At 33.8% G+C, this 27,985-nt stretch overlaps 1 protein-coding gene across 3 annotated transcripts in view; it reads right to left on the minus strand.

Moving 5' to 3' along the window:
• Positions 1 to 26,709, minus strand: part of CLINT1 (clathrin interactor 1) — a 60,116-nt gene extending 33,407 nt beyond the window's left edge. The window contains exon 1 of one of the 3 annotated variants that reach the window (XM_074291936.1): positions 26,430 to 26,709. In XM_074291936.1, coding sequence (XP_074148037.1) covers positions 26,430 to 26,470 — 41 coding nt within the window. In that variant the 5' untranslated portion in view covers positions 26,471 to 26,709. Of the gene's footprint in view, positions 1 to 15,113; positions 15,223 to 26,429 lie in introns of those variants that run through there. The other 2 variants (XM_074291935.1, XM_074291938.1) reach the window with 2 other exon arrangements.
• Between the last annotated feature and the right edge of the window lie 1,276 nt (positions 26,710 to 27,985).

Consider the following 27,985-nt stretch of genomic DNA (forward strand, 5'->3'; position numbering starts at 1 on the left):
TGCTAATCTGATTTGTCATTTTCAAAAGCTACCAAACATGTAAATTATAATTAACACTCCCCCTTCACCTTTGAAATTGGTCTATAATTTCTGTAGTAATCCACCAACCTGGTATTTTAGGAAGAATTCTGAACTACAGACTTTGAATTAATTCTGTTATTTTCCTATTAGAGTAATATTTTTCTCACCAATGCACTTGCCTGATAGTTTAAAATGTATGTATTTTAGTTGTCCCATTTGGATTATCTTTCATGTAAAAATAGAAAGACAATTTCAATGAAAATTTTTACTTTTTTGCAAGGGAAAGCCTATATATGAGGAAAATAAAGGGTTTGACAGGATTGGAATAAAATTAAAATTGATTACTATCAGTAATATTCCCACAGGAATTCTTAACATTTTAAGTATTCCTCAAAGGAAGTCTGTAATTATCTTAAATGCCTAAAAAAAAGGCCAAATCTTAAAAAGCAAACAGGAATTAAACCCTAAAATTTTAACCTTTTGTGGAAAAAAACATCTGGAAAAATCGAACATCTTGGTTTCGTGCAAAAAAGCACTGAAATTGCAATTAAGAAACTCAAATTCTACTTCCAGCTCTGTTATTTAACTAAGCCTTGTAGAAGATAGTATGCTTACTTCTCTTTAAGTGATCCTTTCTCTAAGCCCTTTTTTTTCCAAGTGTAAAATGGAGAATACTATCACCTATTTAACTACTACACTGGGGTTATTGTGATGATTCTTGCAGCATATATGCAAAAGTTTGTAATTAATCATATTATTCCTTATAGAAAAGATTGTCAAAATTCTTCCAGTTCTCAAAGAATGGAAAATCTGGATTGAGTCACAAGACCTGAGTTTAAGTTTCTGTTCTAGCTTACCAGACACTACTTATCTCACTGAATCTCTAAGGGATTCAGTTTGCTTATTTGGGAGAATATCTATACAAGGTTGCTATGAAAAAAGTATTAAATGAGTTTTTAAATACATGCTCCATTGACCTGAAGCACAGGTATAAAATAGAACAAAAAAAAAAAAAAAAAAAAAAAAAAAAAAGCTTATTCAGTGTAAATATGCATAAATCAAAGGAAACTCCTATTTTTAGTTTAATCAAAGCTGCACAAGAGGCAAGTACTCCTGCATGCATTTTCAACTGGTAAATAAATAGCCTGAATTGATCATTTTAAACATGCAATAGAGTAATTTACTTAAGATACAATGTAGGCAAACACTGCTACCTGGATCAATGTCATAAGCCATTAAGATATAGGCAACCCATAATAAAAATCAAATACAACTTGACCAAGAAAATATACTTAGATTCCTCCTCCCCAAACGTGAAAAACAAGAAAATTAATATGTCTGAATATACCAGTTTGTTCTTAAAGCTTGGATACTACCAGGCTTTCTCATTTTTTTCTCCTGAAAAATAATATCTTCTTGATATGCATTCAAAAATTGATTTGAATTTGCAACTTTTCAAGGGAATACTTTAATAATTTATGAAGCAGATGTGCAAGGCAAACTGCATAGAAACAGATAAGAAAAAAAAAATCCCCTCACCCCCAAACATCCTGATGTCCACAGCTGAATTATGACTAGTGGGAGAAAAAACTATAAAGCTATTTCCTGTGACTTATAACTTCAGTGGTTAGATAGCATACCAAGTAAAATAACCTATTATGTTGTTCCCTCCTTTTTAAACATTATAAAAGACCAAGACTCCAGGAATTCCCCATCCAATGTTTTTATACATTTCCTCTAATCCATTTGACTCTTTATGACTATTTGTTCAAAATAAATGCTCGGAAATTTTAGCAATTAAAAAAAAAATGAACATTGAAAAGCCAAAATGTATTAGGTTATTAAATAAGTTATTAATGTATTAAGAATGTCATCCTTTTTGTAATTTTTAAATGAAAAACACCTGGCCCAAAGGCAAAGTAATAAACTACTGTTTATTTTACAATATATATATAGATCAAAAGGTGTTCACTACCCATCACAGGGAAAAAATGAGCTTTGATACATTTTTTTCTATTCTAATGCTCAATTTCTTCCATAATTTTGTGGATAACCCCTTCTGAACTAATGTTTTATTTCGTAGCATATAAAAAATGTTTGGTACCCAAATTCTCCCCAGCCCTAATTTAATTCTTGTGCAGCTTTTAGACCTACCTACCACCTATGAGGAAGTGGTACTAATCTTATCAACCCCTCCATGAAATAACTATTACACAAATTATGTTGCCAACATAAACAAGCATATATCATGTACTTACTTATTACTCAAATTTGTTTAGAGACATTCTCTTTTTAAAAACACTCCAAGAATTAATTGTATCAGTACTAAGGGAAACAGTATCTGGACAAGAGGTGGTATGAATTCTTATATTGAGATTCTTTTTAAAACAATTCTTTTAAAAATGATTTTAAAGCAATTTTAATTATTATCTTGACAAACATTAACATAAATGTTTCCATATGCAAACAAACAAAAAAAAGATGATTGTATATGAAGCCCCAAATTTCTCTTACATATAGTAGATATTCTTACTGGTTTTAGTTTTTATTTTTTGTCTCAGGGCCTTTTGGCCGTTTGGCTAAGCCTCTGGAGTCTTTCTCAGAATGTTTAAATGTACACAATAAAATACATAGGATACAAAGGAAATTGATTATAATGTAATGCAGTTATCAAATATTTTTCCCATGCAAATTCATAGAACACTGCACCTCAGACATAATAGTTTTTGTTTAAAAATATGATTAAATTTAAAACAGGCATACCAGTACTGCCCTGATGTTTACTACAGATTATTTCCTTGACCTCTGAAGAAGCCTCATACCATTACATATATTCCTGTCTTCTGCTCCTTCTGTTGCTGATATCCCTATCACCTTGTTGATTCTGGTGCTGAGATGCTACTTCCCTTTTTAATTCAATACATTCTACATTATTTTGGGATTTATTAATTGGGCAGTGTTCTATCTTGATATTATTTTCCTCTTCAGACTGGTCCTAATTTGTTGACTAATAACTTCATCATAACTAGTTGAGTAATACAGTATTATAGAAAAATCACTTACTTGTCTGGTTTTCAGAGGCCAAAGTTTTAATCCTAAAGCTGTATGCTCACCTAGTATATGACACTGGACATGTCCAAAGTTCTCTAATTTTTATGCTTCTAAGCTATTAAAATAGTTTTATTAATCTTACCTACCTCTATATACTCCAACACATTTTAGTACCTTTCTATCAAAATGAAAGTGCTTTAAATTTTCAAGTGCTATAAAATAGATTACTGTTATGTGACAATTATATGATAAGGTATTGATGAACACTTCTAAAATTTTGACTTAAGAATTGCAAAACCTTAATTTTCAATGCCTCTGGCTTTGTACCTAAGGAAATCAGTGTATTGAAGTTGTCTGCTTCAACCACCCTGTTGTAATTTGAGCAGATATGTAGCATGTTCAAGGAAACTTCCACACAGGTTAAGATTAGTCCAACTAGACAAGCGGCTAGGAAGGAAATAATGGGGAAGAAGCAACGTGAATCAAGAGTTTTTAAGAGTCTAAAATCATAGATAACCTTTTTAGAAATGGTGAAAACAAACTGTTGGAAGTCATTTTCAAAACACTGGCTTTCTAATATTTGTCAATATACACCTTAAGTAGGTAAAATTTCATTTTAAAATCAACTTAGCTGGAATTTTTTATTTCATATATGGTCTCATAGCACTTTATATGATCTGTTATATACTATTCATTATATATCTTATCTCCTGCTATTATAATGTGAATTTTTTATAGACAAAAACTTTATTCTATTTATATCTATGCCAAGAACCATACAATGCAGATGATCAATGCTTAATAAATGCTTGTTAAATTGATGAGGACAATTTTTCTGTATTTTAAATTGTGTTTCAGCAACAGAAAAATTCAGATTAAATTTCAGATGCATAACAGCAGGTGGTCATCATTAACAAAGTTTTTATTTTATAAGGATTATATTCCCTTATGGAAGCATTCTCTCTGGCAATGAAAAAAGAAAAAAATAAAATCATACTTAATGCAAAAAGCTTGCAAAAAAGCATTTCTTTTCTTAATATAGTGGGAAGGCTAAGGAACAGTGAGCAAAGAAATTTCGTTTTTCTAGAATTATTAGAAAAGCATAAATACTTCAATCTCTTTGCCTAACCTTTGAAACAAAATCCCAGTACACCACCCATGTTTATAGTCAAGATTTCAGTTAAAACTTCATTTCTCTTAGGCATGCCATTCATGTCTAACAAGGAAAAAAATACTAATCTTTTAAGAAAATTATGTGTTTATGTACTGTACCTAGACTATATTGTAACACATGTAAAATGTATGGGATTGCCTGTCATCGGGGGGAGGGAATAGAGGAAGGGGGGGATAATTTGGAAAAATGAATACAAGGGATAATATTATAAAAATATATATATATAATAAAAAATTAAAAAAAAAAAGAAAAAAAAAAAGAAAATTATGTGTTTATCAAAACTATAAGCTGATTGCATTCTGAATAGTTTTTATCTCTTAAGGCAGATAACAATTAAAAAAACAAAGTTAATGTATCTTATTTACCCTTCTAGCCACCAGCAAAAATAAACTCTAGGTTGTAACTTAGGATAGTAGATTTAGTTTATAAAGTCTGGAAAGTGTTGGAATGAATGGTTGATAAATTCTACATGGGGGAAATTACTTCCTTTCAATTATGGATTTATCTTGATTGGAAGAATTATATCCTATGAAAGAATGAAATAAATAGTATAGGAAAAGTAAAATATAATGAATGAGTCAAGAGACAGATTCAGAATATTTGTGGACAATTAGATTGTGCAACAGATAGTGCAGGACATGAGGTCAAGAAAACTCATCTCCTGAATTCAGATCTGGCCTCAGATATTAACTAGCTTTGTGATCCCAGGCAATTCACTTGACCCTGTTTGCCTCAGTTTCCTCATCTGTAAAATGAGCTGGAGAAGGAATTGACAAAACTACAGTATCTTTGCCAAGAAAATCCCAAATGGGATCATTAAAAAGTTGAATATGACTAGAATGTCTGAAAATCCACTTTTTCCACCTGAAAACAAGATGCTATTTATTTTATTTGAATATACAAACTCTTTGATTACACCAAATTAAAGAGTTTCTGCACAAACAAAACTAATGCAAACAAGATTAGAAGGGAAGTAAATTGGGAAAACATTTTTACAGTTAAAGGTTCTGATAAAGGCCTCATTTCCAAAATATACAGAGAAATGACTAATTTATAAGAAATCAAGCCATTCTCCAATTGATAAATGGTCAAAGGATATGAACAGACAATTTTCAGATGATGAAATTAAAACTATTTCCACTCATGAGTGTTCCAAATCTCTATCGATCAGAGAAATGCAAATTAAGACAACTCTGAGATATCATTACACACCTGTCAGATTGGCTAAGATGACAGGAACAAATAATGACGAATGTTGGAGGGGCTGTGGGAAAACTGGGACACTGATGCATTGTTGGTGGAGTTGTGAAAGAATCCAACCATTCTGGAGAGCAATCTGGAATTATGCCCAAAAAGTTATCAAAATGTGCATACCCTTTGACCCAGCCGTACTACTACTGGGCTTATATCCCAAGGAAATACTAAAAAAGGGAAAGGGACCTGTATGTGCCAAAATGTTTGTGGCAGCCCTTTTCATAATGGCTAGAAACTGGAAAATGAATGGATGTCCATCAGTTGGAGAATGGTTGGGTAAATTACGGTATATGAATGTTATGGAATATTACTGTTCTGTAAGAAATGACCAACTGGAGGAATACAGAGAGGCTTGGAGAGACTTACATCAACTGATGCTGAGTGAAATGAGCAGAACTAGGGGATCATTATACACAATGATACTGTATGAGGATGTATTCTGATGGAAGAGGATATCTTCAACATAGAGAAGAGCTAATCCAATTCCAATTGATCAATGATGGACAGAATCAGCTACACCCAGAAAAGGAACACTGGGAAATGAGTGTTAACTGAGAGCATTGGTTTTTTTGTTTTGTTTTGTTTCTCTTCCCAGATTATTTTTACCTTGCGAATACAATCCTTCCTTTGCAACAACAATAACAACAAAATGGGGTTCTGCACATATATATTGTACCTAGGATATACTATAAGATATTTAATATGTATGGGAATGCCTGCCATCTATGGGAGGGGGTGGAGGGAAGGAGGGGAAAAACTCGGAACAGAAGGGAGTACAAGGGATAATGTTGTAAAAAATAAAAAAATTTTTAAAAATACCTATGCATATGTACTGTCAAAGAAAATGTTACAATTATAAAATTTAATTTAAAAAAATGAAAATCAAAAAAAAAAAGAAAAAGAAAAGAAAAATTAAAAATCAGAACAAAACAAATGCAACTGATATTTCAAATAAAAATGAAATACTGTAAACAAATAAGAAAGGATGAGATTAGTTATGGCCATGGTCAGTAACGAAATTAAATCCAAAATTCCACTGGTGAGTAGGGAGAAATTCTGGTACCAAGCTTCAGTGATTCTCTAGTATAAAATAAAAATTCTTCAGATTGGCATTTACAGCCCTTTGCAATCTGTCTCATACCATCTTCCTGGCTCATACTGCATACCTCCATTCACTCTAAAATCTTACAATAAATTTGCCTGCTTGCTGATTCCTTATCCTATGTTATTTCCTGCCTCTTGGCCTTTCAAAGGCAAGGTGCAAAATCTTTTATGCTAAGAATGTTCTACCTCAACTACCCTTCTTGGAAACCCTAACTCCTTTTAAGATATACCTCCTGTGCTACCACCCAGAACAGTTTTTCTTGACTTCCCTCTACTTCCAGTTTTTTATGATGTATATTTATTATCTATTTATTGTCTAAGTCTTACATACCCCCAGAAGCTGCTTCAATGTTTTGCTTTTGTTTTGATATCCTCAATGCCTAGTACAGATTCTTTAGACATTGTGGACAGCTGAGTAATTGAAGAATTGAATTACCTAACATATAGCCTACTAAATAAAGGTTAAGAGAAGCAGGGATTGAATTTGTAGCACTTTTTCCACTGTTCCCAATAGTGCCCTGTAAGTTAATGTTCAAATATTTACCGAACTGGACACATTCAGAAAGATATGCCTGATACATTTTTTTAAATGCTCACTATAAACTGCCAGTTAACAAATTCTAAAAATTATAATTAAACATTTTCAGAAAGAACCCACTGTAAGATCTGGACACTTATGCTATGTTGACCGAAGTGTTCATTTTTCAGATGAGGAAAATGAAGTCCAAGGAACTTAAAAGGACCTGTCTAAAATCACTTAATCCGGAGTCAGAATTCAAATCCAGTTTGCTTTGCTTCATTACCCTATGCTAGTAATAGGGAAACAGAATGAGCTTTATTGGTCCTTAAAAAAATTATCTAATTTGAAACCTTTAATTAATAATAGAGAAAGTAGAAAACATAATCTAACAGGAGACCCAAGTGTTAAGCAGGAAAGTCAGGATGTGCTGCCAATTATAGCATCTTAAACTACACACAGGGTTCTTTTACAAAGTCAGTTCTTCCTGGGCCATTTGAACAAGATGGGTTGTTTTTTCTTTTTTAAACAAATCATTAACCAATGACCAAAATGATTGAGGCACCTCTGACCAAAAAGCTTTTCTTGGTCCTTTTAGTGATCCTTTCTTGATAGTGTTCAATACCTCTGAAATATATACTGATCTATATAATTCTTTTATATCCATGTGCAAACCTGGAAAAACAGGATTGTTCTTTGTTTCTCACAGTAGTTTTTTTTTTCTGAAATCATCCTACTGATCATTTCTTAAAGAACAATAATATTTCTTAACATTCATACATTACAACTTATTTAGCCATTCTCCAACTGATGGGGATCCACTTAACTTTAGTTTCTTGCCACTAAAAAGGACTAACACAAACAGTTTTGCACAAAAGTCCTTTTTCCTTTTTTATGATCCCTTTGGGATACAGATCCAGTAGGGATACTATTATATCAAAGGGTATGTCAACAGTTCGATAGCCCTTTGGATATAATTCCATATAGCTCTCCAGAATGATTGTTTGGATCAGTTCATAACTCCATAAATAGTGCCTCAGTTTTCCCACATTCCCTCCAACATTCATCATTATCTTTTCCTGTCATTTTAGCTAATCTGAGAGGTGGTAACTAAGAGTTGCCTTAATTTGCATTTCTTTGATCAATAGTGATTTAGAGCATTTTTCATCCCATAAGAAATGGTTTCAAGTTCTTAACCTGAAAATTGACCATTTATCAATTGAAGAATGGCTTGTACTCTTATAAATGAGTTAATTCTCTATATATTTTATAAATGAACCCTTTATCAGAACTCTTAGATGTAAAATTTCTCCCAGTTTTCAGCTTTCCTAATCTTGTCTGCATTGTTAAGCAAATGTACTCTTTATTCTTCAGCCCCAAATTCCTTCTTTCTCCAGATTTGTGAAGCAGACTATCCTTTGATCTTCTGATGTGCTTATAATATCACCCTTTATGTTTAAATCATGAAGCTATTTTGATATTAGTATAGAGTGTTAGGTGTGGATCAATGCCTAGTTTCTGCCATACTAATTTCCAAGTTTCCTAGCAATTTTTGTCAAATAGTGAGTTATCCCAGAAGCTGGGGTCTTTGGGTTTATTGATTTTTGTGTTTTCTACTATATTAGTACTATTTCTACTATATTAGTGTATTCTACTATTTCTTAGCCAGTAGCAAATGGTTTTGATGACCACTGCCTTTGTAATATAGTTTTAGGTCTGGTAGAGCTAGGCCACCTTCATTTGCATTTTTTCCCATTAATTCTCTTAAAATTCTTGACCTTTTATTTTTCCAAATGAGCTGTTATTTTTTTCTAGCTCTCTAAAATAATTTTGTGGGAGTTTGACAAGGTATGGCACTGAATAAGTAAATTAATTTAGGTAGAATTGTTATTTTTATTATATTAGCTCAGCCTACTCATGGGCACTTGATATTCTTCCAATTGATTGGATCTGACTTTGTGTGAAAAGTTTTGTAATTGTTTTCATGTAGTTCCTGACTTTATATTGGTAGATAGACTCCCAGTTATTTTAATTGGAATTTCTCTTTGTATCTCTTACTGCTGAGAACGTATAAAAATGCTATTTATTTATGTAGATTTGTTTTGTATCCTGCAATATTGCTAAAATTGTGAATTGTTTCCAGTAGTTTTTTAGTTGATTCTCTAAAGTATACCATCATATCCTCTATAAAGAGTGATAATTTGGTTTTCTTATTACCTACTCTAATTCCTTTTTTTTTCTCTTACTGACAGTTAACATTTAATACAATATTGAATAGTAATTGTGATAAGGAACAACCTTGTTTCACTCCTGATCTTACTGGGAATTTTTCTAGTTTATAGCCATTATATGATGCTTGCTGATGGTTTTAAATAGATGCTACAGATCATTTTAAGGAAAATTCCATTTATTCCTATATTCTCTAATGTTTTTAATCAGAAAGGGTGTTGGGTTTTGTCAAATGCTTTTTATGCATCTATTGGAAATCATTTAATTGCTGCTTGTTTGGTTACTGATGTAGTCAATTATGCTAAATGTTTAATATTCTCTAATCATAATCAGAAAATGGAAACAGTAGTTTTTAGAATACTTAAGATAGAAAGTACCACAATAGCTTTCAAAGAATTTATTTTTACATTCTTCTCTGCACTCACACCATCCACTATCTCAATTCAGATCTTCATTAATGCATTTCAGTTGGACTATTATTTCAATAAACTTCTCCTTAACTGGTATCTTCCTAATAGCTTATAGTTTCTCACCTCTCTAATCCATGCTCCAACAAAGCTGTGTTACTAATCTTCCTATCACATAGGTTTCACTACATTATTTCCCTGATGAGACAGCTAGCTGCAATGGGATATAGAGCATTATTCAAATCTGACCTTAGAAATTTCCTAGCTGTGTGACCCTAAGTCACTTAACTTTGGTCTACCTCAGTTTTCTCAACTATAAAATGGAGAATAATAGCACCTACATTATAGGGTTGTTGTGAGGACCAAACAAAATAATATTTGTAAAATAACTGGCACATAGCAGATAATTAATAAGTGCTTGTGTTGCCTTTTTTTTTTTTTTTCCACTTTCTACTCAAAAATTCCAGTGGCTCCTTATTTTCTCTAGGATACAGTACAAATTGCTCAGGCTCACAATTATCATTCTATATAATATGGTGCTCATTTACTTTTCCAGATATATCTTCTGTTTTTGCACAGGCATGGAATAAATACGTATTCCCCTCACCTCTTCCTCTTAGAATCCTTAGTTTATTTCAAAGCTCAACTTAGATGCTACTTCCCAAGAGAAGCTTTTCTGAATCATACTAATTGTTATATTGTTCCTCTCTTAACATATTACCTAGTATTTACCTAACTACAAACATGATACACTCCCCCAACTGAAGATAAGCATCTTATGGGAAAGGTTTATTGCTTTTTCTTTGTAGTCCCAATGCCTAATATTACTTCTATAGTTTAAGAATTATTCATTAAATTGAATACTCTTACTCCATAACAGAAGATACTTGATTTCTAGTACTGATTCTTATCCAATTAAATTTGTTGCTTAATAACCTATTTTCACTTTGTTTTGTTTTTTTCTTTCTCTGGTTTTTCTTTTACTTTTAATTTTCTTTCCCAACATGGAAATATGTTTAAAATGACTGTACATGTATAACTTATAGCAGATTGTCTGCTGTTTTAAGAAGGGAAGAAATAGGAAAAAGAGGGAGAAAACATTTGGAACTCAAAAATCTTAGAAAAATGAATTTTGAAAAGTATCTTTACATGTAATTAGAAAAGCAAAATACTATTAAAATAAAAAATGAAACTTAATTTTCTATGATATGATCTAGGATGCGTAATTCTTAATTCAAGCTATCCATTTGATAAACTGGAAAATGTTCAGAAGGGGACACACAAACAGATGTTTTATCACTTTTTTTGCTTTTTAAAAATCCTGTGGAATTCTTGGCATTTATTTTTCCAAATTATGTAAAAATTATTTTTAACATTCATTTTTAAAACTTTTAAGTTCCAAATTCTCTCAACCAAAAAGGCAAGCAATTCGATGTAAGTCATACATATATAGTCATGTAAAACATTTCCACATCAGTCATGTTGTGGGAGAAAAAAAAAAAAAAAAACAGACCAAAATACAAACAAACAAGAAAACAAAGTAAATAACATATGTTTTAATCTATAATCAGACACCATCAGTTCTCTCTTGGAATGGACAGCATGCCCCATTATAAATCCTTAAAGCTGTCTTAGATCACAGTATCTCACAGTATTGCTGTTACTTTATACACAGTACATTTCACTTTGCATGAACTCATGGCTTTTCAGAAAAGCTTTCTGAAAGAGTCCTACTTTATCATTTCTTAGAGCACAATAGTATTCTATCACATAGTATGTTCAGCCACTTTCCAATTGATAAATATTCCAAGTTCCAACTCCTAGAAAAAAGTATGTTTCTACAGTTCTTTGGGCATAGTTCTAAATTGTTCTCCAGAATGGTTGAATAAGTTAACAACTTCACCAACAGTGCATTAATGTCTCATTTTCCTCAAATCCCCAGTAACATTTGTCATTCTTTTCAATTGTATTAGCCAATCTAAAGATATGAAGTAATACTCAGCATTGTTTTAACTTGCACTCCCCTTCAATCAATAATGATTTAGAGAACGTTGTCATATGGTTACAGATAGCTTTGATTACTTTATTTGAAAACTGTTTCTATCTCTTGATCTTTCATCAATTGCGGAATAGTTTCTACTTTATAAATCTGACTCAGTTCTTTAACATATTTGAGAAATGAGACCTTTATCAGGTAAATTTGCTTTCAATTTTTTTCCAGTTATGATTGCCAAATGTTATTTCCTCCATCCTATTTCCTTCCATCTATTCTATTTTGTCTCTCCTTTCATCCTGCCCCTCCTCAAAAAAGTATTTTGCTTTTGACTACTGCCTCCCCTAATTCCCTTCTATCCCTCCCACTGCTCCCTTTCTCTTATTCCCTTCCCCTCCTACTTTCCTGAAGAGTTAAGATAGATTTCTATACTCAAGTGTGTCCATTATTCCCTCTTTGAGCCAATTCTGATAAGAGTAAGGTTTCCCCAGTCCCTTATTTTCTCCTTCACTATTAAAAGCTTTCTCTTGCCTCTTATATTAAGATAATTTACCCCATTCTACTCCTTTTGTCCAATGCATTCCTTTTTCTCACCCTTAATTTTTTTTCATACCATCTCTTTATAATCAACTCACACCTATGCTCTGTGTTTATAGATAGATGGATGAATGGATAGCTTCCTAACTGCTCTAATAATGAGAAAGTTTTTATGAATTACAAATATTGTCTTCCCGTGTAGGAATATGACCAGTTTTAGCTTTAGTAAGTTCCTCATGATTTCACTTTCCAGTTTATCTTTTTAAGCTTCTCCTGAGTCTTGTACTTGAAAAGTTTTATTTTCTATTCAGTTCTCTTCATAATCTAATTCAGATTCTTTTCATCAAAAATGCTTGAAAGTCTTCTATTTCATTGAATGTCCAACTTCCCCCTGAAGGATTACATTACATTTACCTTGGCAAGTGATTCTTGATTGTAATCCTGCCCTCCAAAATATCATATTCTAAGCACGCTGATCTTTTTTAATGTAGAAACTATTAAATGTTGCATTATCCTCACTATGGTATTAAGAAACTTAGATTGTTTCTGTATGGTTGCTTGCAATATTTTCTCCTTGATCTGGAAACTCAAATTTAACTATAATATTCCTGGGAGTTTTTCATTTAAGGATCTCTTTCAGAAGTTGACTGATTGGTAGATTTTTATCTTTTTATTTTACCCTCTGATTCTACAAAGTCAGGCCACTTTTCCTTGATAATTTCTTGAAAGCTGTAGCTAGACTTTTTTTTTTTTTTTTTTGGGTCATGGCTTTCTAGATAGTCAAATAATTTTTAAATTACTTCTCCTGGATATATTTTCCCAGTCAGCTTCCCCCCCCCCCAAAGAGATATTTTACATTGTCTTCTATTTTTTTTCATTCTTTTGTTTTTGTTTTAGTGAGTTGATTTCTCATAAAATCATTGTGCCTCCTTTTCCATCTGGCCAATTCTAATTTTTAGGGAAATTTTTTTCTTCAGTGAATTTCTGTGCTTTTTTCCATTTGCTAATTCTGCTTTTCAAAGCATTCTTTCTATCAGATTTTTATACCTCTTTTACCATTTGGGCTATTCTGTTTTTTAAAGGTATTCTCCAGCATTTTTTTGGTGTTTCCTTTACCAAAATGTTGATTCTTTTTTCAAGATTTTTTTTTTTTTGCATCACTCTCATTTCTCTTAGCAATTTTTTCCCCTACCTGTTATTTGACTTTCAAAATTCTTTTTGTGCTCTTCCAGGGCCTGAAATCAATAAATTAAAAAAATAAAAAATAAAAAAAGGAGGCTTTGGATGTTGGAGCTTTGACTGTTATTTTCTTCTGAGCATATATGTTTTGGTCTTTATTGTCACCATAGCATCTTGCTATGGTCAGAATTTTTTCTATTGTTAACTCATTTTCCAATCTAGTTTTGACTGTTAAAGGGGAGCTAGATAAAAGATAAGAGGATGTACTATTCTCAAGCTTCAGTGGTTTTGTGCAACTATTTTAAGAGAGATTACTTAGGACCTGTAATTTCTTCCAAGATGTTATTATGCTCCAAAGAAAAGTGTATTTATTACTTTCCTGACCAGTATGGCATGCTTTTGTGCCCTGGAACTGTGATAAGAGTCCTTGCTCCACTGCAACTAGCTCTGGTATGCTAGTGCTCCTCCTTACCTTGGGATTACCATTCAGCATTGCAATACAAATCTTGAATATGGGTAAAGCAACAGTGTTCTGCTTTCATTGTCAGCAAATCTTAACAGTTCTTCAACTCCCTTATCATATCTGTGGGCTGAGAGCTTCAGAAAGGAGCTGTTTCTGCTGATTCAATGGCTCCCTGTCTGTGCTAGACTCTGCTCTATGTATGACAGACCTTTCCTGCCACTTGAATGGAAAATTATTTTATTTTTGTGAGTTCTGCTACCCCGGGAATTGTATTACGGCATTATTTAAGGGTGCTCAGAGAGGTTTTGAAGAGAATTCAGGCAAGTTGCTACTTTCTCTGCTATCGTGGGTCTGTCTCAAGTAGTATGTGTGTCACTGTTTTCATACAAATTTATCAACCTATTATTTTTTTTTAATTCCTACAAACTACGGAGCTTATGGTTTTGTGTATAATTATATTTCTTATTTCAGCATGTTTGTCATTCTCCCTTGAAAATAAGAGAAAGAAATCCTATCATATTATATAATTTTCTGAATTGCAGAAGGCTTTTGCCCAGATACTTCCCCTTTTTTGGCCTGTTTTTTTTTTTCTTTTTTCTTAAAGATAGAACCATGTGAAGGGGTGAAGCCAAGATGATGGGAGAGCAGACATGGCTTTATGTGACCTCTTGACATTTTCCTCAAATCAATAGCAGATCAAACCTCGGAACTGGTTTTGGAGTGACAGAGTCCACAAACATTTGAGTACAACAAATTTCCAGAAGAGGATACTTTGGAAGAACTTCAGAAAAGGTCTATTTCAATCAGGTAAGGGAAGAGGCTGATGAGCCCAGAATGCAGTGCAAGGAACTGGGACCAAGGATCTGGGGTGGGAAGCCAGAGCATTATAGAGTCCATGTACTGGGGAATCTACTGTGATGTTCTAAGGCTACTCTGTCCTGGTAGCAAGGTGGTGGTTTAGCAGATTTGCTGCCAGATACCCAAAAGCAAAAACAAAAGGCAAATTGTAAACCACTGAGCCCCAAGAAGAAAGTGGGATGGGATTATCCAGCCCCAGGGCAAACTAAAGCAGCTGTCCCCCCTCCCCCCTTTGCCTCAAGAGCAGACCTTATCCTTTAAAAAAATGAACAAAAATAGCAAAAAGAACTCTGACCATAGACAACTTTTATGGAGAGAAAACAGACCTCAAACTCTGAGATTCCTAAAGGCAAACCAGCTCCAGATGAAGTCCCAAAGGGTGATATGAATTGGTCTCCATTTCACAAGGCTCTCTTGGAAAAATTTTAAAAGGATCTTAAAAGAGAGAAGAAAATGGGGAAAGGAAATGAGATCTTTGCAAGAGGGTATGAAGAAGGAAAACCAGAATTATCTGAAAACTTAAAAAATAAATATGATGATGCCACATCATACCTTAAGATTGCAAATATCTACTACATCATAGATATAATTTAAACACAATTTTCTTCTTGGAAATAGGAGAGGGAAAGAATGATCATCTAAACATCAGCTTTCTTTTAATATGTCATGCACAGGCTAGTTGAATCCATATGACACATAACAAACCAGTCTGTGTTAAACAGAATTCTTTATTAGAGTCTAAAAAAAAAAAAAAAAAAAAGTCCCTTGGACTGTCTATCTTATTGTAACTCATCATTACCAACATGAATTAAAGGATTTGTGTTCAAACTCTGCACTTACTATGTGATACTGGGTACACTGCTCTAAATCATTTTGCCAAATCTATAATATTATGATCCGCATAGCTTTTCCCATGTCCTTCTTCAGTATTTCAATAAATATATAGTTTTATTAAGATGAAAAAAAAATAGATATGATGAAATGGGAAAAGCATATAATTCCCTACAAAATAGAATTGACAAAATGGAAAAGACAGAATTACGCAATGTTTCCTCTTTAAATGATAAACTGGCCCCACTAACAGATCAAATAACAAAAACTGATCAAAATAAGTACAACAGAAAATGGACCAAAAAATAATTGGAAACTAAATAATCTCATACTAAAGAATGATTGGGTGAAACAGCAAATCATAGACATAATTAATAACTTCACCCAAGAAAATGACAATAATGAGACATCATACCAAAATGTGTGGGATGCACCCAAAGCAGGGAAATTTTATATCTCTAGAGGTCTACTTGCATAAAATAGAGTAAGAGAAGGTCAATGAATTGGGCTTGCAACTAAAAATGCTAGGAAAGAAACAAATTAAAAACCCCCAGACAAACATGAAACTTGAAATTCTAAAAATAAAAGGAGATTAATAAAATTGAAAGTAAAAAAACTAAGAGTTAGTTCTATGAAAAAAACCACAACAAAATAGACAAACCCTTATTAAATTTGATTTAAAAAAAGAAAGAGGAAAATCAAATTGTTAGTCTTAAAAAAAAAAGGGTACAACAAAAGGGTTTCATTTGTACTACATTTCCAATACTAGTTTCCAAGTTAACAAGTCCCCTTGATAAAAATCAGGAGTTGCTTCAGAAAATAACCTTTAAAAGTTGAAAGTACAGATTTACTCAAAATTTCTCCCTATTTTCTTCTAAATAATCAGCATCTGGGGCAGGGAGGTGGTGCAATGGATAGAGCCCCAAATACCTCAGGGGGAAAAAAATCAGCACCAAGCCAAATCAAAATTGTTTATAGACTTTTCAAACAGTTTCTATTAGCAACTTAAAAACAAACAGAAATTGCAAATTGATAGAAACTTAATTATCACTGTTTGTAAGAAAGATTATTATTATTATTTTTCCCCCTGAGGCTGAGGTTAAGTGACTTGCTCAGGGTCACACAGCTAGGAAGTGTGAAGTGTTAAGTGTCTGAGATCAGATTTGAACTTGGGTCCTCTTGAATTCAAAATCTGGTGCTCTATCCACTGGGCCATCTAGCTGCTCCTAAAACCAAGTTCTTAATGCTAGAATCTCTTATTATCTGAAGGCACAATTTTGGAAATATGGACATAATTAAGGGGCATTTTCCTTAGTTGCTGCAAGAAGCAGTATCTTGTACATTTCAAACAGTTCACTTATATGGGGGAAAAAAAAAAGATCGGATTTTTTGCTTTTTTTCTCCCCATTAGAAAGAACTACCAAGTACCCACTAAATATTCAGCCTTGTAAATAAATAGTAAACTACTAAGGGATTCTCCATCTAATTCCTAAAAGCTTAATTTGATGTGTCCTATTTTTCATTCAATGCCTAAAATACCTAATTTTCTCTCCCCCCAATTCTTTTCAACCAATTTAATTACTTTAAAATCAAGTTAGGAACTTACCTACCACTTTCATAAAGTCTTTTCAAATAACTCTAATTCAATTCTTTCACACAACTCCAAAGCACTTCTTAGTCACATCTTTAAATTAGCATTTATCCTGCTGTAGCTTATTCTCTAAAAAGTGTCCCATATTTTTGTTTTGTCCTTTTACCAGAAATAAGCATCTTGTAGTAGAGGCTATATCTTCTACTCTGAGACTTTTATATCCTAAATTTCAGGGCAGATATATGGCACAATTAGAGCTCTAAGAAGACTCATAAGACTTGAGTTAGAATCCTATCTCAGACACTAATCAGTTGTATAAGCAAATCACAACTTGTCTGTCTCAGTTTCCTCATCTGTAAAATGAAAATAATAGCACTTACCTTCCAGGCTTACTGTGGGGAATTAGTAAAATAATATGTAAAGCACCTTGTAAATTTTAAAAGTGGTATGTTAAATACTATTATTACATTATTATTATCTCAATAAAACCTTACTAAGATCATTACAAACTAAGGCTGGAAGATAACAATTATCAGTGTGCATCAATTAATATTTCAAAAGTTATCACAATACAGGTATAGTTAATTAGGACTGGTAGAAATTTCACTGCTTTACAACAATCATAAATATGTTATATCAAGAAAAATCAAGAATAAAATTCCATAATTAAGGAATTAACATGAGTCACTATAGTACAGCATTATAGGTATAATTATTTCATGAAAAAAGTCAACAAGTGAACATACAGGCAGGGAACAGTTAAAAAAAAAAAAAAAAAAAAAAAAAAAAAAAGAACATTAAATTTACCAAAGCTGTTAGGTCATCAAGACAAGAAAGGTTTCAATTGAAAACAGGCAGAATCCACAAAATGTATGACTATGAGATCTCCGATGTAATATTAGAATGCTTTAAAAGCTAACCAGACTAAAGATCTTACAGATGTTTCAGGTGTTATTCACAAAACTAAGTATTTAGTAGGTGTCAAATTAACACTTGATTAATATGTTCTAATGGGGGAAAACTTTTATTTTTTGTTTGCTTGGCTTTTGTTGTTTTTAACCTAAGTAGACTATTTGAAATGTATAGATAATGCTTCTTGCAGCAACCAAGTAAAATGCCCAGTTGTCCAGATTTCCAAAACTGTACTCTCAGTTAATAGGAGATTCCTGGTATTAAGAACATGGCTTCTTTATGTTAGAAAAGTTAAGTGTCTGGTATGAGAGATGCTGGAGTCCTTCTAAATTTTATACAGAAGAAATTGTAAATGATTTAAAAGTTAAGTATTTCAATACAGACACTTTCAAAACCTACTGTCTTACTGTCTTAACTATTTCCCTTTCATTTGGAATCCTGTCCATCACTGAAAGGGGGTCTCTTCTTCCCTTACCCCCAAGTTACAGATTCATTTATTTGTACCTTTCTTCATGAAATGAAATCAGCAAGGAGGATAGGATAGAGAAACTAAATGGAACAAAAAAAAAAAATCTTAAAAAACAAACATACATACATAGATATTTTTTTCTTAAGGGCCAATCCAATATCTAGAATTATTATAATATGTATACTCTACTAGTACAGCAATGACTGTCCTGAAACTTTCACTAACTTTATAGGATCTCTACTAGTTAAAAAACTAACACTATTTAATTTTATTTGAGAATATCTTTATATAGTCTGATTTATATATAAGTTCATTTTCAACCTCCAACTGCTGAATGACTTAAATGAAAGGAAGCTTTGGTAATCACAGACATCCAACTAAAATGGATATAGATTGGCAAAGACAGTTAAAACCTGCATTTCAAGAATAATAACTTTCCCACAATTTCCATTAGATGACCTCCTTTGAACAAAGTATTTAAATTTGTAAGGTAAATCACCTTAGGTAGAAATTATATTAGAAATGAAAACTACTTTAAATATGCATATCTGATTATGTTCACACATACCAAAACCCGCCAAGTGATAAAGTTTAAATATTAATAAAATAATCTTCCACTAAGTCCTCCTTCATTACTTTACAGTGGTATGAAGTCAACCTTAAGTTCTCAAAGACTATATCAGTAGGCTAGTTCTTATAGGTGCTACATTGAGATGCTCAAAGCTATGAGAGGCTCATAACTAAAGTTGGCTACACTATGATTATTTTTTTTAGTTACTGCAATCTTTGTTTTCTTTGTAATTTAATTACAAGCCTATTATTAAAGTTCTGCTCTCCCCCAAAAGAAAAGAAAAATTTTGAAATAAACATGCCTATCCAAATGCAACAAATTCTCCCATTGGTCATGTCAAAAAAAAAAAATTATCCCTGAATTCATCATCTTTCTGCTAAGTTTCATCATTGGTTCTCTAGAGTCAATGACAGTTAAGGAAGCAGTTTTTTAAGATTTTTAGGTGTTTTTTTTTTCCCTGTATTATTTTGTTTCTATTTTAGAAATTGCTTTCTGTGTTCTGCTCAATTTATTTTTTATCAACTCATGTAAGTCTTTCTGGGTTTTTCTGAAAGCATAACTTGCTTACCAAAAAATGTTAGGGGCAGCTAAGTGGTGAAGTGGATAGAGCACTAGACCTGAAGTCAGAAGACCTGAGTTCAAATTTGACATCAGACACTTTAACACTTCCTAGCTATGTGACCCTGGTCAAGTCACTTAACCCCAATTGCCTGGGGGGGGGGGGGAGAAGAAAAAGAATGTTCTATCACATTCACACTCCTCATTTTGCACAGTAATTTCCCAATTGATAGGCAGTTTCTTAGCTTGCAGTTCTATGTTATATCAAAAGAGCTAAAGCAACTACTGAAGTTGCTAAGTGAGGAGCTATAATTGTCATTGGTAGAGAAGTACCCACAGTAATGAAATTAGGTCTTTGGACATAAAAACAGGTTTGCAAAGCAATGAATAGTAAAGGGAATTTTTTTAATTGAAAACACATACTTTTGTAAAATCTTATTTTTAATTAATACCTTTTGTTTTCACATCACCCAGTTTCCTCATTGAGGCCAATCCCAACAACACTTAAAAAAAAAAAAAAAAAAAAAAAAAAAACTACAAAAACACACCTTGGCAAAATCATTCATATTTCAGCTGTTTCTGTAACAGTATGCAGTATTTCACAACCTACCTCTAGAATTAGAGAAAAGGTTGTGCAGCCAAACGTTTATTTCAAAATAATTTAAAATGAAGGAAAATTAGTTACATAGAAAGTTGTGATATGTATCATTTTTGTTCTCAAAGATTTAAAACCTCAAATCTAAAACTAGTTGAATTATTTCAAAACCATATAATTATCAAAAATAGTTACTACATGAGATCTCTGAACAGAATATGATGTAACTAACAAATACTCTCCTGAATTATCCTTAACTGTTCACTCTCTTCTCAAGGCACATAATTAATCTGATGCCAAAACTTCTTGATTTCATCTTGCAATATTTTTTGTATAGGCTCCTCTGCTCTCCTGAGACAGCTACCACTCTAGGACCAGCCCTCATCATCTTACACCTAGATTATTTTAATAGCCTGCTGGTGGGTCAACCTGACTAAAAAGTCTGTCTTCACGCTACTCCATCCATTCAGCCACCACAGTGATTTTCCTAAGGGTAAATCAAACATTCCTCCCTCAGTAAACTCCAGTGGTTTCCTACTGCCTCCAGGATCAAATACAATAATTTTACCCCCCTCCTATCTTTCCCACACTCAGACCTTACTCTCTTCCCCCAATATATACTCTTCCAATCTTGTCAATGGCCTCCAGGCCAAATAAAACAATACTCCATTCTCTTTCCTCTGGGCATTTTCTCTAGCTCTCTTCCAAGTCTGGAAAGTTTTCCCTACTTCACTCAATCCCACTGACCTTTCCTGTTCTCTTCAAAGTATCAACTAAAATCTTAATCTTTTACTGCAAGCCTTCCTTAACCCTTAAAAATTCTTAATTGCTTCCCTCTGTTAATTATTGTCTATTTTTCCTATATATAGTTTGCTTTGTACAAATCTGTTTGCATATTGTCTCTCCCACAAGATTGCAAAGCTTCTTGAGGGCAGAGAGATTTTATCTATTTTTGTACCCCCAGACCTTAGCATAGTGACTAGAACATAGCAGATGCTTAAAAAAAGTTTTCATTTGCACTTTAGAAAAGACCAACTTTTGGAGTCTGTTCTCTGTGTCCATAATAGAAAAGTACTTTACAAAGTAGGAGTAGCAAGACTAAGTAAGGAAAAAAAATGCAGTTTGGATGGAATGGGTACTAATAAAAACAAAATAGAGGCTTTTATTACATATAAAATGTGTATTACTTTGAACAATTTCACAAAATACAGTTAAATAAGTTATCAACAAGTCGTATTATATTTCAACCATGTTTAACATATGTTCAATTATTTACCATCTAGGGGAAGGGTTAGAGGAAGGGGGGAAATCGGAACACAAGATTTTGCAAGATGTTGAAGAATTATAAGTGCATGTTTTGAAAAATAAAAAAGTCATGTTGTATTATAAAGAGTAATATATATAAAGTTCAATGAAAATATTATTTTTGCAAGAAGCAGCCACTGGAAATCAAAATGTTCCTTCCTTAAATTAAACATAAATTTTTATGAAGTCAAAGCTAGAGGCTTTCGTGTTAGATATTAGATGATTCAACTGAATATCTTGAAATATTTTAACACCTACTAGAATTAAATAGCATCCATTGATAGAAAAGTACCAGATTTTTAAAAAGCTTGTTAACTCACACTAGAAGGCATGAGACAAGAAAATTTGAGATATAGTAAATCACCTCTCAAAAAAAGCTGGGAAAAAGAAAGTAAACTTAAAACTTTATTCCCTACTTAAACATCTACTTATATTCTGGGTACTAGGATTACTTCACTGATCATATAATAAGTACTTAAGTTGGATATAAGGAATAGAGGAAGGAGAACTGAGAGATAAACTTCAGTCTTCACTCAACAAAATGTAAATGTGCAGGTTTTGAGTAGGTCTATAAAGATACAAAGATAAGACAGAGTCCAGGTTCTAGAAAAACAAAATATATGAAGAGATAACATATGCATACACATCCTTATCTGATATAAAATAGAACATTATAAGTGCAGAAGAGATACCAACTATAATATGGACTGAGGTGGGGAAAATCACTACTAATGGAAACAAAGGGAAAGCTTCAGAGGAGCCAGTATTTGGATTGGATTCTGCATCACTGATTTCTTAATTTTATTTGATGCTTTAAACTGTGCAAGAAATAAGGATGAGAAAGTTGTTATTAGAATCAAAATTATGGGGGAAAGCATATATGGCTGAAAAGAAAAGCAAAAAATAAAAATCACTAGCTTTGGATCACCACATATTCATGCCCTTTGAATAAAATAAAAGTTTTCTGAGGGTAGAGAGTGTAGCTTTGATGTTGAAAGTATATTGTGGGGGCAGCTAGGTGGCACAGTGGATAGAGCACCAGCCTTGAATTCAGGAGGACCAGAGTTCAAATCTGATCCCAGACACTTAATACTTCCTAGCTATGTGACCCTGGGCAAGTCACTTAACCCCAGCCTCAGAAAAGAAAAAAAGAAAAAAAAAAGTATATTGTGAATTTCCAATAAATGATAAACCTCTCTCTAATGGTTGATAAGATGCTATCTAAACATTTAGGAAATTTAAAATGCAGGACACATGCACCTGGATGCACACACATTTAAGTGAATGGGAAAAGTAGTCAAAACTAAAAAGTTCAATACAACAAATTGCCCCAAGACCTAGACTACAATCTGAACAAATCTTCACACAATACGTTCATTTGACAAATAGTGATTAATTTTAAAAATGTGAATGAGATAACTAGTCAAATGTAAATGATAATTTTTAAATTCTAAAAAATGGTCTTGCACTTCATTACTTATTACTTTAATAAGCAAGAATCTTTGTTCAAATTATCATTACCTTTTTAAAAAAAATTTTTTTTATCATTACCTTTCATATCAGAATGAAAGAGGAGAAATCATCTAGAATCAAACTATGCAGCATTAGCCCTACATGGCATAAACTGGAAAGATTTTTCTATTTCCCCACCCTTTCTAAACCTGAGAAGCAAACTCAACGGTCCTATATTTTATATGCCAATTACTGAGATTGATAAAGGAACAGAGGTATCCCAGTTAACTTGTTCTTCAAACAAATGAAGATAATTAGGTGACCAATACTGAAGTATCTTTACCCAAATGACCTTAGAAAAGAGAAAGATGAAGTGAAAAAACAATTGTACCTGGTCCTCATTTCTGGTATTTCCAGTCTTTTGTTCTCAGTTCCCAAGTCAACGAAATTAAAAAAAAGAAAAGAAATCCCTCTAACTTTCTCAAATCACATATATGAATACAAATTAGTTATATATGTGTCTGTGTGTGTGTGTGTGTGTGTATGTATATTTGTTTAAACATAGTGCATAACAACTCTATTCTGTCAGATGTCCATTATATACAGCTTAGTATTCTGTTTCTGGCAATGGTCTTAATGTTTCTATTTCAGAAGAATGTATTATTCCTGTCTTGACTGAACTTTGTTAGAGACAAATTCCAAATCTTTCTTTAAGTAACTATCATTTATAGTAGTAAACTCCACAGTGGTACTTTCTTTGTTTTGACAATATTTTTGCAAAGAGTGCTCTCATCTAAGATGAGATATTTAATCTATTGATACTATTCAAAATTTTGTAGATTTTAGTCATAAGCATTTTGAGTATTCCTAAATACATTACTCACTTCTCAGATGGATGTACCCCAATATAGCTACAAAAATTAGTTTTCCTCCACTGGGTCTTCACCAGATAACATATCAAGTTTCATCCAGAGAGCAATAAAGCAAAATGATAGTTGTGAGTAGACTATAACAAATTATAAATAGGGAATTATGAAAAAGTGGAGACAAATTTAAGAAATGTTGAGTGAAAAGGCTGGCAATATACTGATAGCAAAAAATAACCAACATACAAAACCAAGTGCTCCACTGACATTTTTAAGACATCAAAACTTCTATCTAGCTCATTGCTGAGTTCCTAAATCATATACTGACTATGTGCTTGGATGTTCATTTTAATTTTTTTTTTAATAATTTTGCTTTTGAAATTTGTGGGGGGAAAAAAAACAAAACAAAACAAACAACAACAAAAAAACACTACCTACTCACAATACAAATATTTTATTTATGAGTTAACATCTCTAAACTAAAATATATGGCAAAGTGAAGATGAAAACATTTTTCATGAATATAGCCTTCAGATAATTAGGAAAATTATGTAGTAACTTTAAGGTGAAGTAATTACCAAATTGTAACATTAGGTATATAAAAAATACACAGTAACCATAGGATCATAGATCTGGAGCTGTTAAAGAAACCTTAGATGCTAGAGTGCCAAAATCTTTTCATTTCACAGAGGAGGAAACTAAAGACTCAAAGAGGTTGTGACTTCTCCAAGGTCACAGAGGAAGTAAAGGAGGAAGGGGATCCAGGTCTTCTGATTTCCGGGAGATAAACACAACATTATTGGCAAAATTTTACTTGAAAAACCTTTGAGTCATATATCAAATAATTTGATCCCCTAAATTTAATTTCCACCTTTACTTTTCTTGCCTTCTATACATTCCTTTCCCCTTTCAATCTTCAACTTTCCGATCCAAATTTTAAAAAGACTTTCAGACCTAGATTAGTACCTATTTCAATTGTATATTGGTCTATTTGTAGTATAGCACATTAAGTTAAATAAAAATTAGAATAGCAATGTTTGCTTCCAATATTGGCTTAGTGAAAAGAAAAAGCAAAGGGCAGATATAAATTTAAATCAAAATTTTAATTATTTCATACAAGTGAGTTACTCTAATATAATTGACTAGATGTATATAGTGCAAAACCCTAATGTAAGCATTACACAAACATGGTACTAAAAAGAAATGTCATAGCCCCCATCAACACCATGCTATTTATGTTTATAATAGTTCTGAATGCTTACATTATTAACTTTCTGTACTATTTTCTTGTATTAAGGTAATTGGTTTACAAAATAAGCCAGTTTTTAACCACCATTCCTTGCATAATCACTAAACATTTAAAAGGAAGGAGGCAGTCTAAATTTTCTAACTTTTATTTCCTGTTGGCCTAGAAAAGTTACTTAATCCTCCATTTTATCCAACTGTATTCTTAACTACCAAAGTTTCCCCAGTACACTACCTATCCAAAAATTCTAATTTTTGAAAAAATGAGTAAATATTGTAAAATGTTTAATAGTGACAGATAACTTTAGTGTATTTAAAAGTAGTTAACATTAAGTGTTGTCCTTTAAAAAATGCAATTGCCACTAATAACAAAAGTATTTTCAGTTGTTTTGAGTGTACATTTACTTTACGGGAAATTTCTCAGTGCTTCCATTCAACAAGGAGGAAGTGGAACACCACAGCTAAGTATAATGGAAACAGGCACAACAAGTTATGGCAATGTACCTTTTCAAAGGTGTCACAAAAGTTAAAAAAAACTAAACACCGGAGTCAGCTTTAAAGCTGACTGTCATCACTCTTATCAACTTTCGACAATTACTTGGGTGACCACCTGTTAAACCTAACACCAACATGGTAAGGCTCACTTTAAAAGGCAAAAATAAAAGTTTTTTGGTGGGGTTTTTGGATAAGAAAACCAGATAGTTCAAAGGATGGACTCTATTCCAGGCCTCAGGTATCCTGCAGTATGACCGATAGTCCTCCCACCCTGTGAGATATCAGGGTCCCAGGTCCTGCATGCAAAAGCTTCCCCTACTCTCGGACCCTCTCTTCCCTGCTCCCCACTCCCCTGGTCCTGCTACTTCCCCCCACCGGGACGAGTCCACGGCCTGGCCAACTTCGTTCTCTGCCCCCTGGATCCAGGAGTTCCTTCCTTAGGCCAGGGGGGCTGCCAGAGGGCATTGGTTGCCCCGGAGATGAGTCCAGGGCGCGGGTCCGAATAAGTAAAGGAGTCGCTTCAAGAGGACAAATTGTACCTCTGGCTCCCTCCCGCCCCCACGAAGAGAGGGCCAGGAGGCAAGGAGACCTGTCGCCGCCATGATGGGATTGGATCAGCTGGAAGAAGTGGGGGGGGCAAAAGGGGGGTTGGCCAGTGTGACGTGGGGAAGCCCCGGCGCGCGGATCCGGCCCGCCCCCTCCCTCCGCGGGCCCCCGACAACAAACTGTCCCCCGGCTTTTCCCCAACTCACGCTTTGTCCACCAGTTCCCGGACCTTCCACATGTTCAACATCTTGCCCCACGGGAGCTGGGCCTCCGCCGCTTCCTCCTCCTCCTGCTCCCCACAGACCCAGGGGCACTTCCGTGTGGGAGCAGGGGCAGGTCGCGGCAGGGGATGATGTCGCCGGCTCCGTCGCCACCCGCCGCCGCTACCTCGAACTGGCCCCTTCACTCCTTCCTCTACCACAGCAGCGGCGCCGCCGGTGACACGTCGGGGACGTGGCGCTGCGTGAAGCGGAAGCGTTTGCTTACACTCCCTCCTCCTCCGCTCCCGCGCAAGGCACTCTGGGTGTTGTAGTTTTCTCAGCGGAAGGGGAGTTGTCCACAGTGGGTTAAGTTGCTCTCTAGTCACTATCCCCGGTGATTGACATAGAAAAGTGTTTTGATACGGTTGCCCTGATCTCCCTTTGACTACGTGGGTAAAGGCGACTTCCAAATTGAAAAGGAGATAAATGGGAACAGTTGCTGTTTCACTCATCCATCCTGTTCATTTGCACCAGAGACCAATTTAGAGGGACCTTTTAAAGTTTATGTAGGATCCCACATTTAGAGCCGGAAGATACGAGAGAGGTTATTTAGTACAGTTTTCTCACTTTACAGATAGGGAACACTGAGGTCCAAGTGACCTGTCCGAGATCCCCTGTTTCCAAATTCAGTTCTTCCAGGCTCTGGAATCATAGAGATCACTTGTATATTGGAAAGACCAGACCATAAACTCTACGGACTGAAGTGGAACGCAATCATTTCTGCAACCCTTCCCCTCTTCATAATTTTACTTTTATTGTCTGAGGAACTCCCATGGCTCCTCCTTGACTCTTCACTACTACTCCCACATCCAACAACTGTAGCTTTTATCTTTGCAACTGACAAGTCACTTTTCAACTTTGCAACTGACAAGTCACTTTTCCTGTGACAATGCAATGCCCGGTCCAGGTACTCATCATCTCACCCCCAGGGCTATTGCACCAAGCTTCTGGTGGGTCTCTCTTCCTCCTCTCTTCCCGCTCCACTGAGCTGCTAAAAGTGATTCTTCTGGGCAAATGTGCCCTTATCACTAGCGGATTCGATAAGCTTTAGTCAATAGCAGGAATAAAATTTTTAATTGCTGGCCAATCAGAAACTCCATCTCTTGATTGGGCATTGTCACTTGCTATCTAGCATTCCGGAAATGCTCTTCTTCACGTCTGACTCCTAGCTTGCTTAGCTGCCTTGAGATGACTGCTGCAAGCCCACCTACAGGAAAACTTTCCCCTCCTACTGAATATATTAGGGCCTTTTCCTCTGAAATTATTTTTTGCACAGTTATTTGTATGTTTTCTTCTCTCATTTGATTTTGATCTGAAGATAGAAATTTTTGTTAATATATTTTTTAAAATTTATTTCCCCAGTTACATGTAAAACCAACATTTTCTTCATGTATATTCATGTTTTTTACATATTTCCTTATGAATCAAGTTGGGAAACAAAAGTCAGATCAAAAGGGAAAAACCATGAAAGAAAGAAAAAAGAAGAAAAAGAGAAGGGGGCA

Source organism: Sminthopsis crassicaudata, chromosome 2 (genome assembly GCF_048593235.1).
Source record: "Sminthopsis crassicaudata isolate SCR6 chromosome 2, ASM4859323v1, whole genome shotgun sequence".
Lineage (NCBI taxonomy): Eukaryota > Metazoa > Chordata > Mammalia > Dasyuromorphia > Dasyuridae > Sminthopsis > Sminthopsis crassicaudata.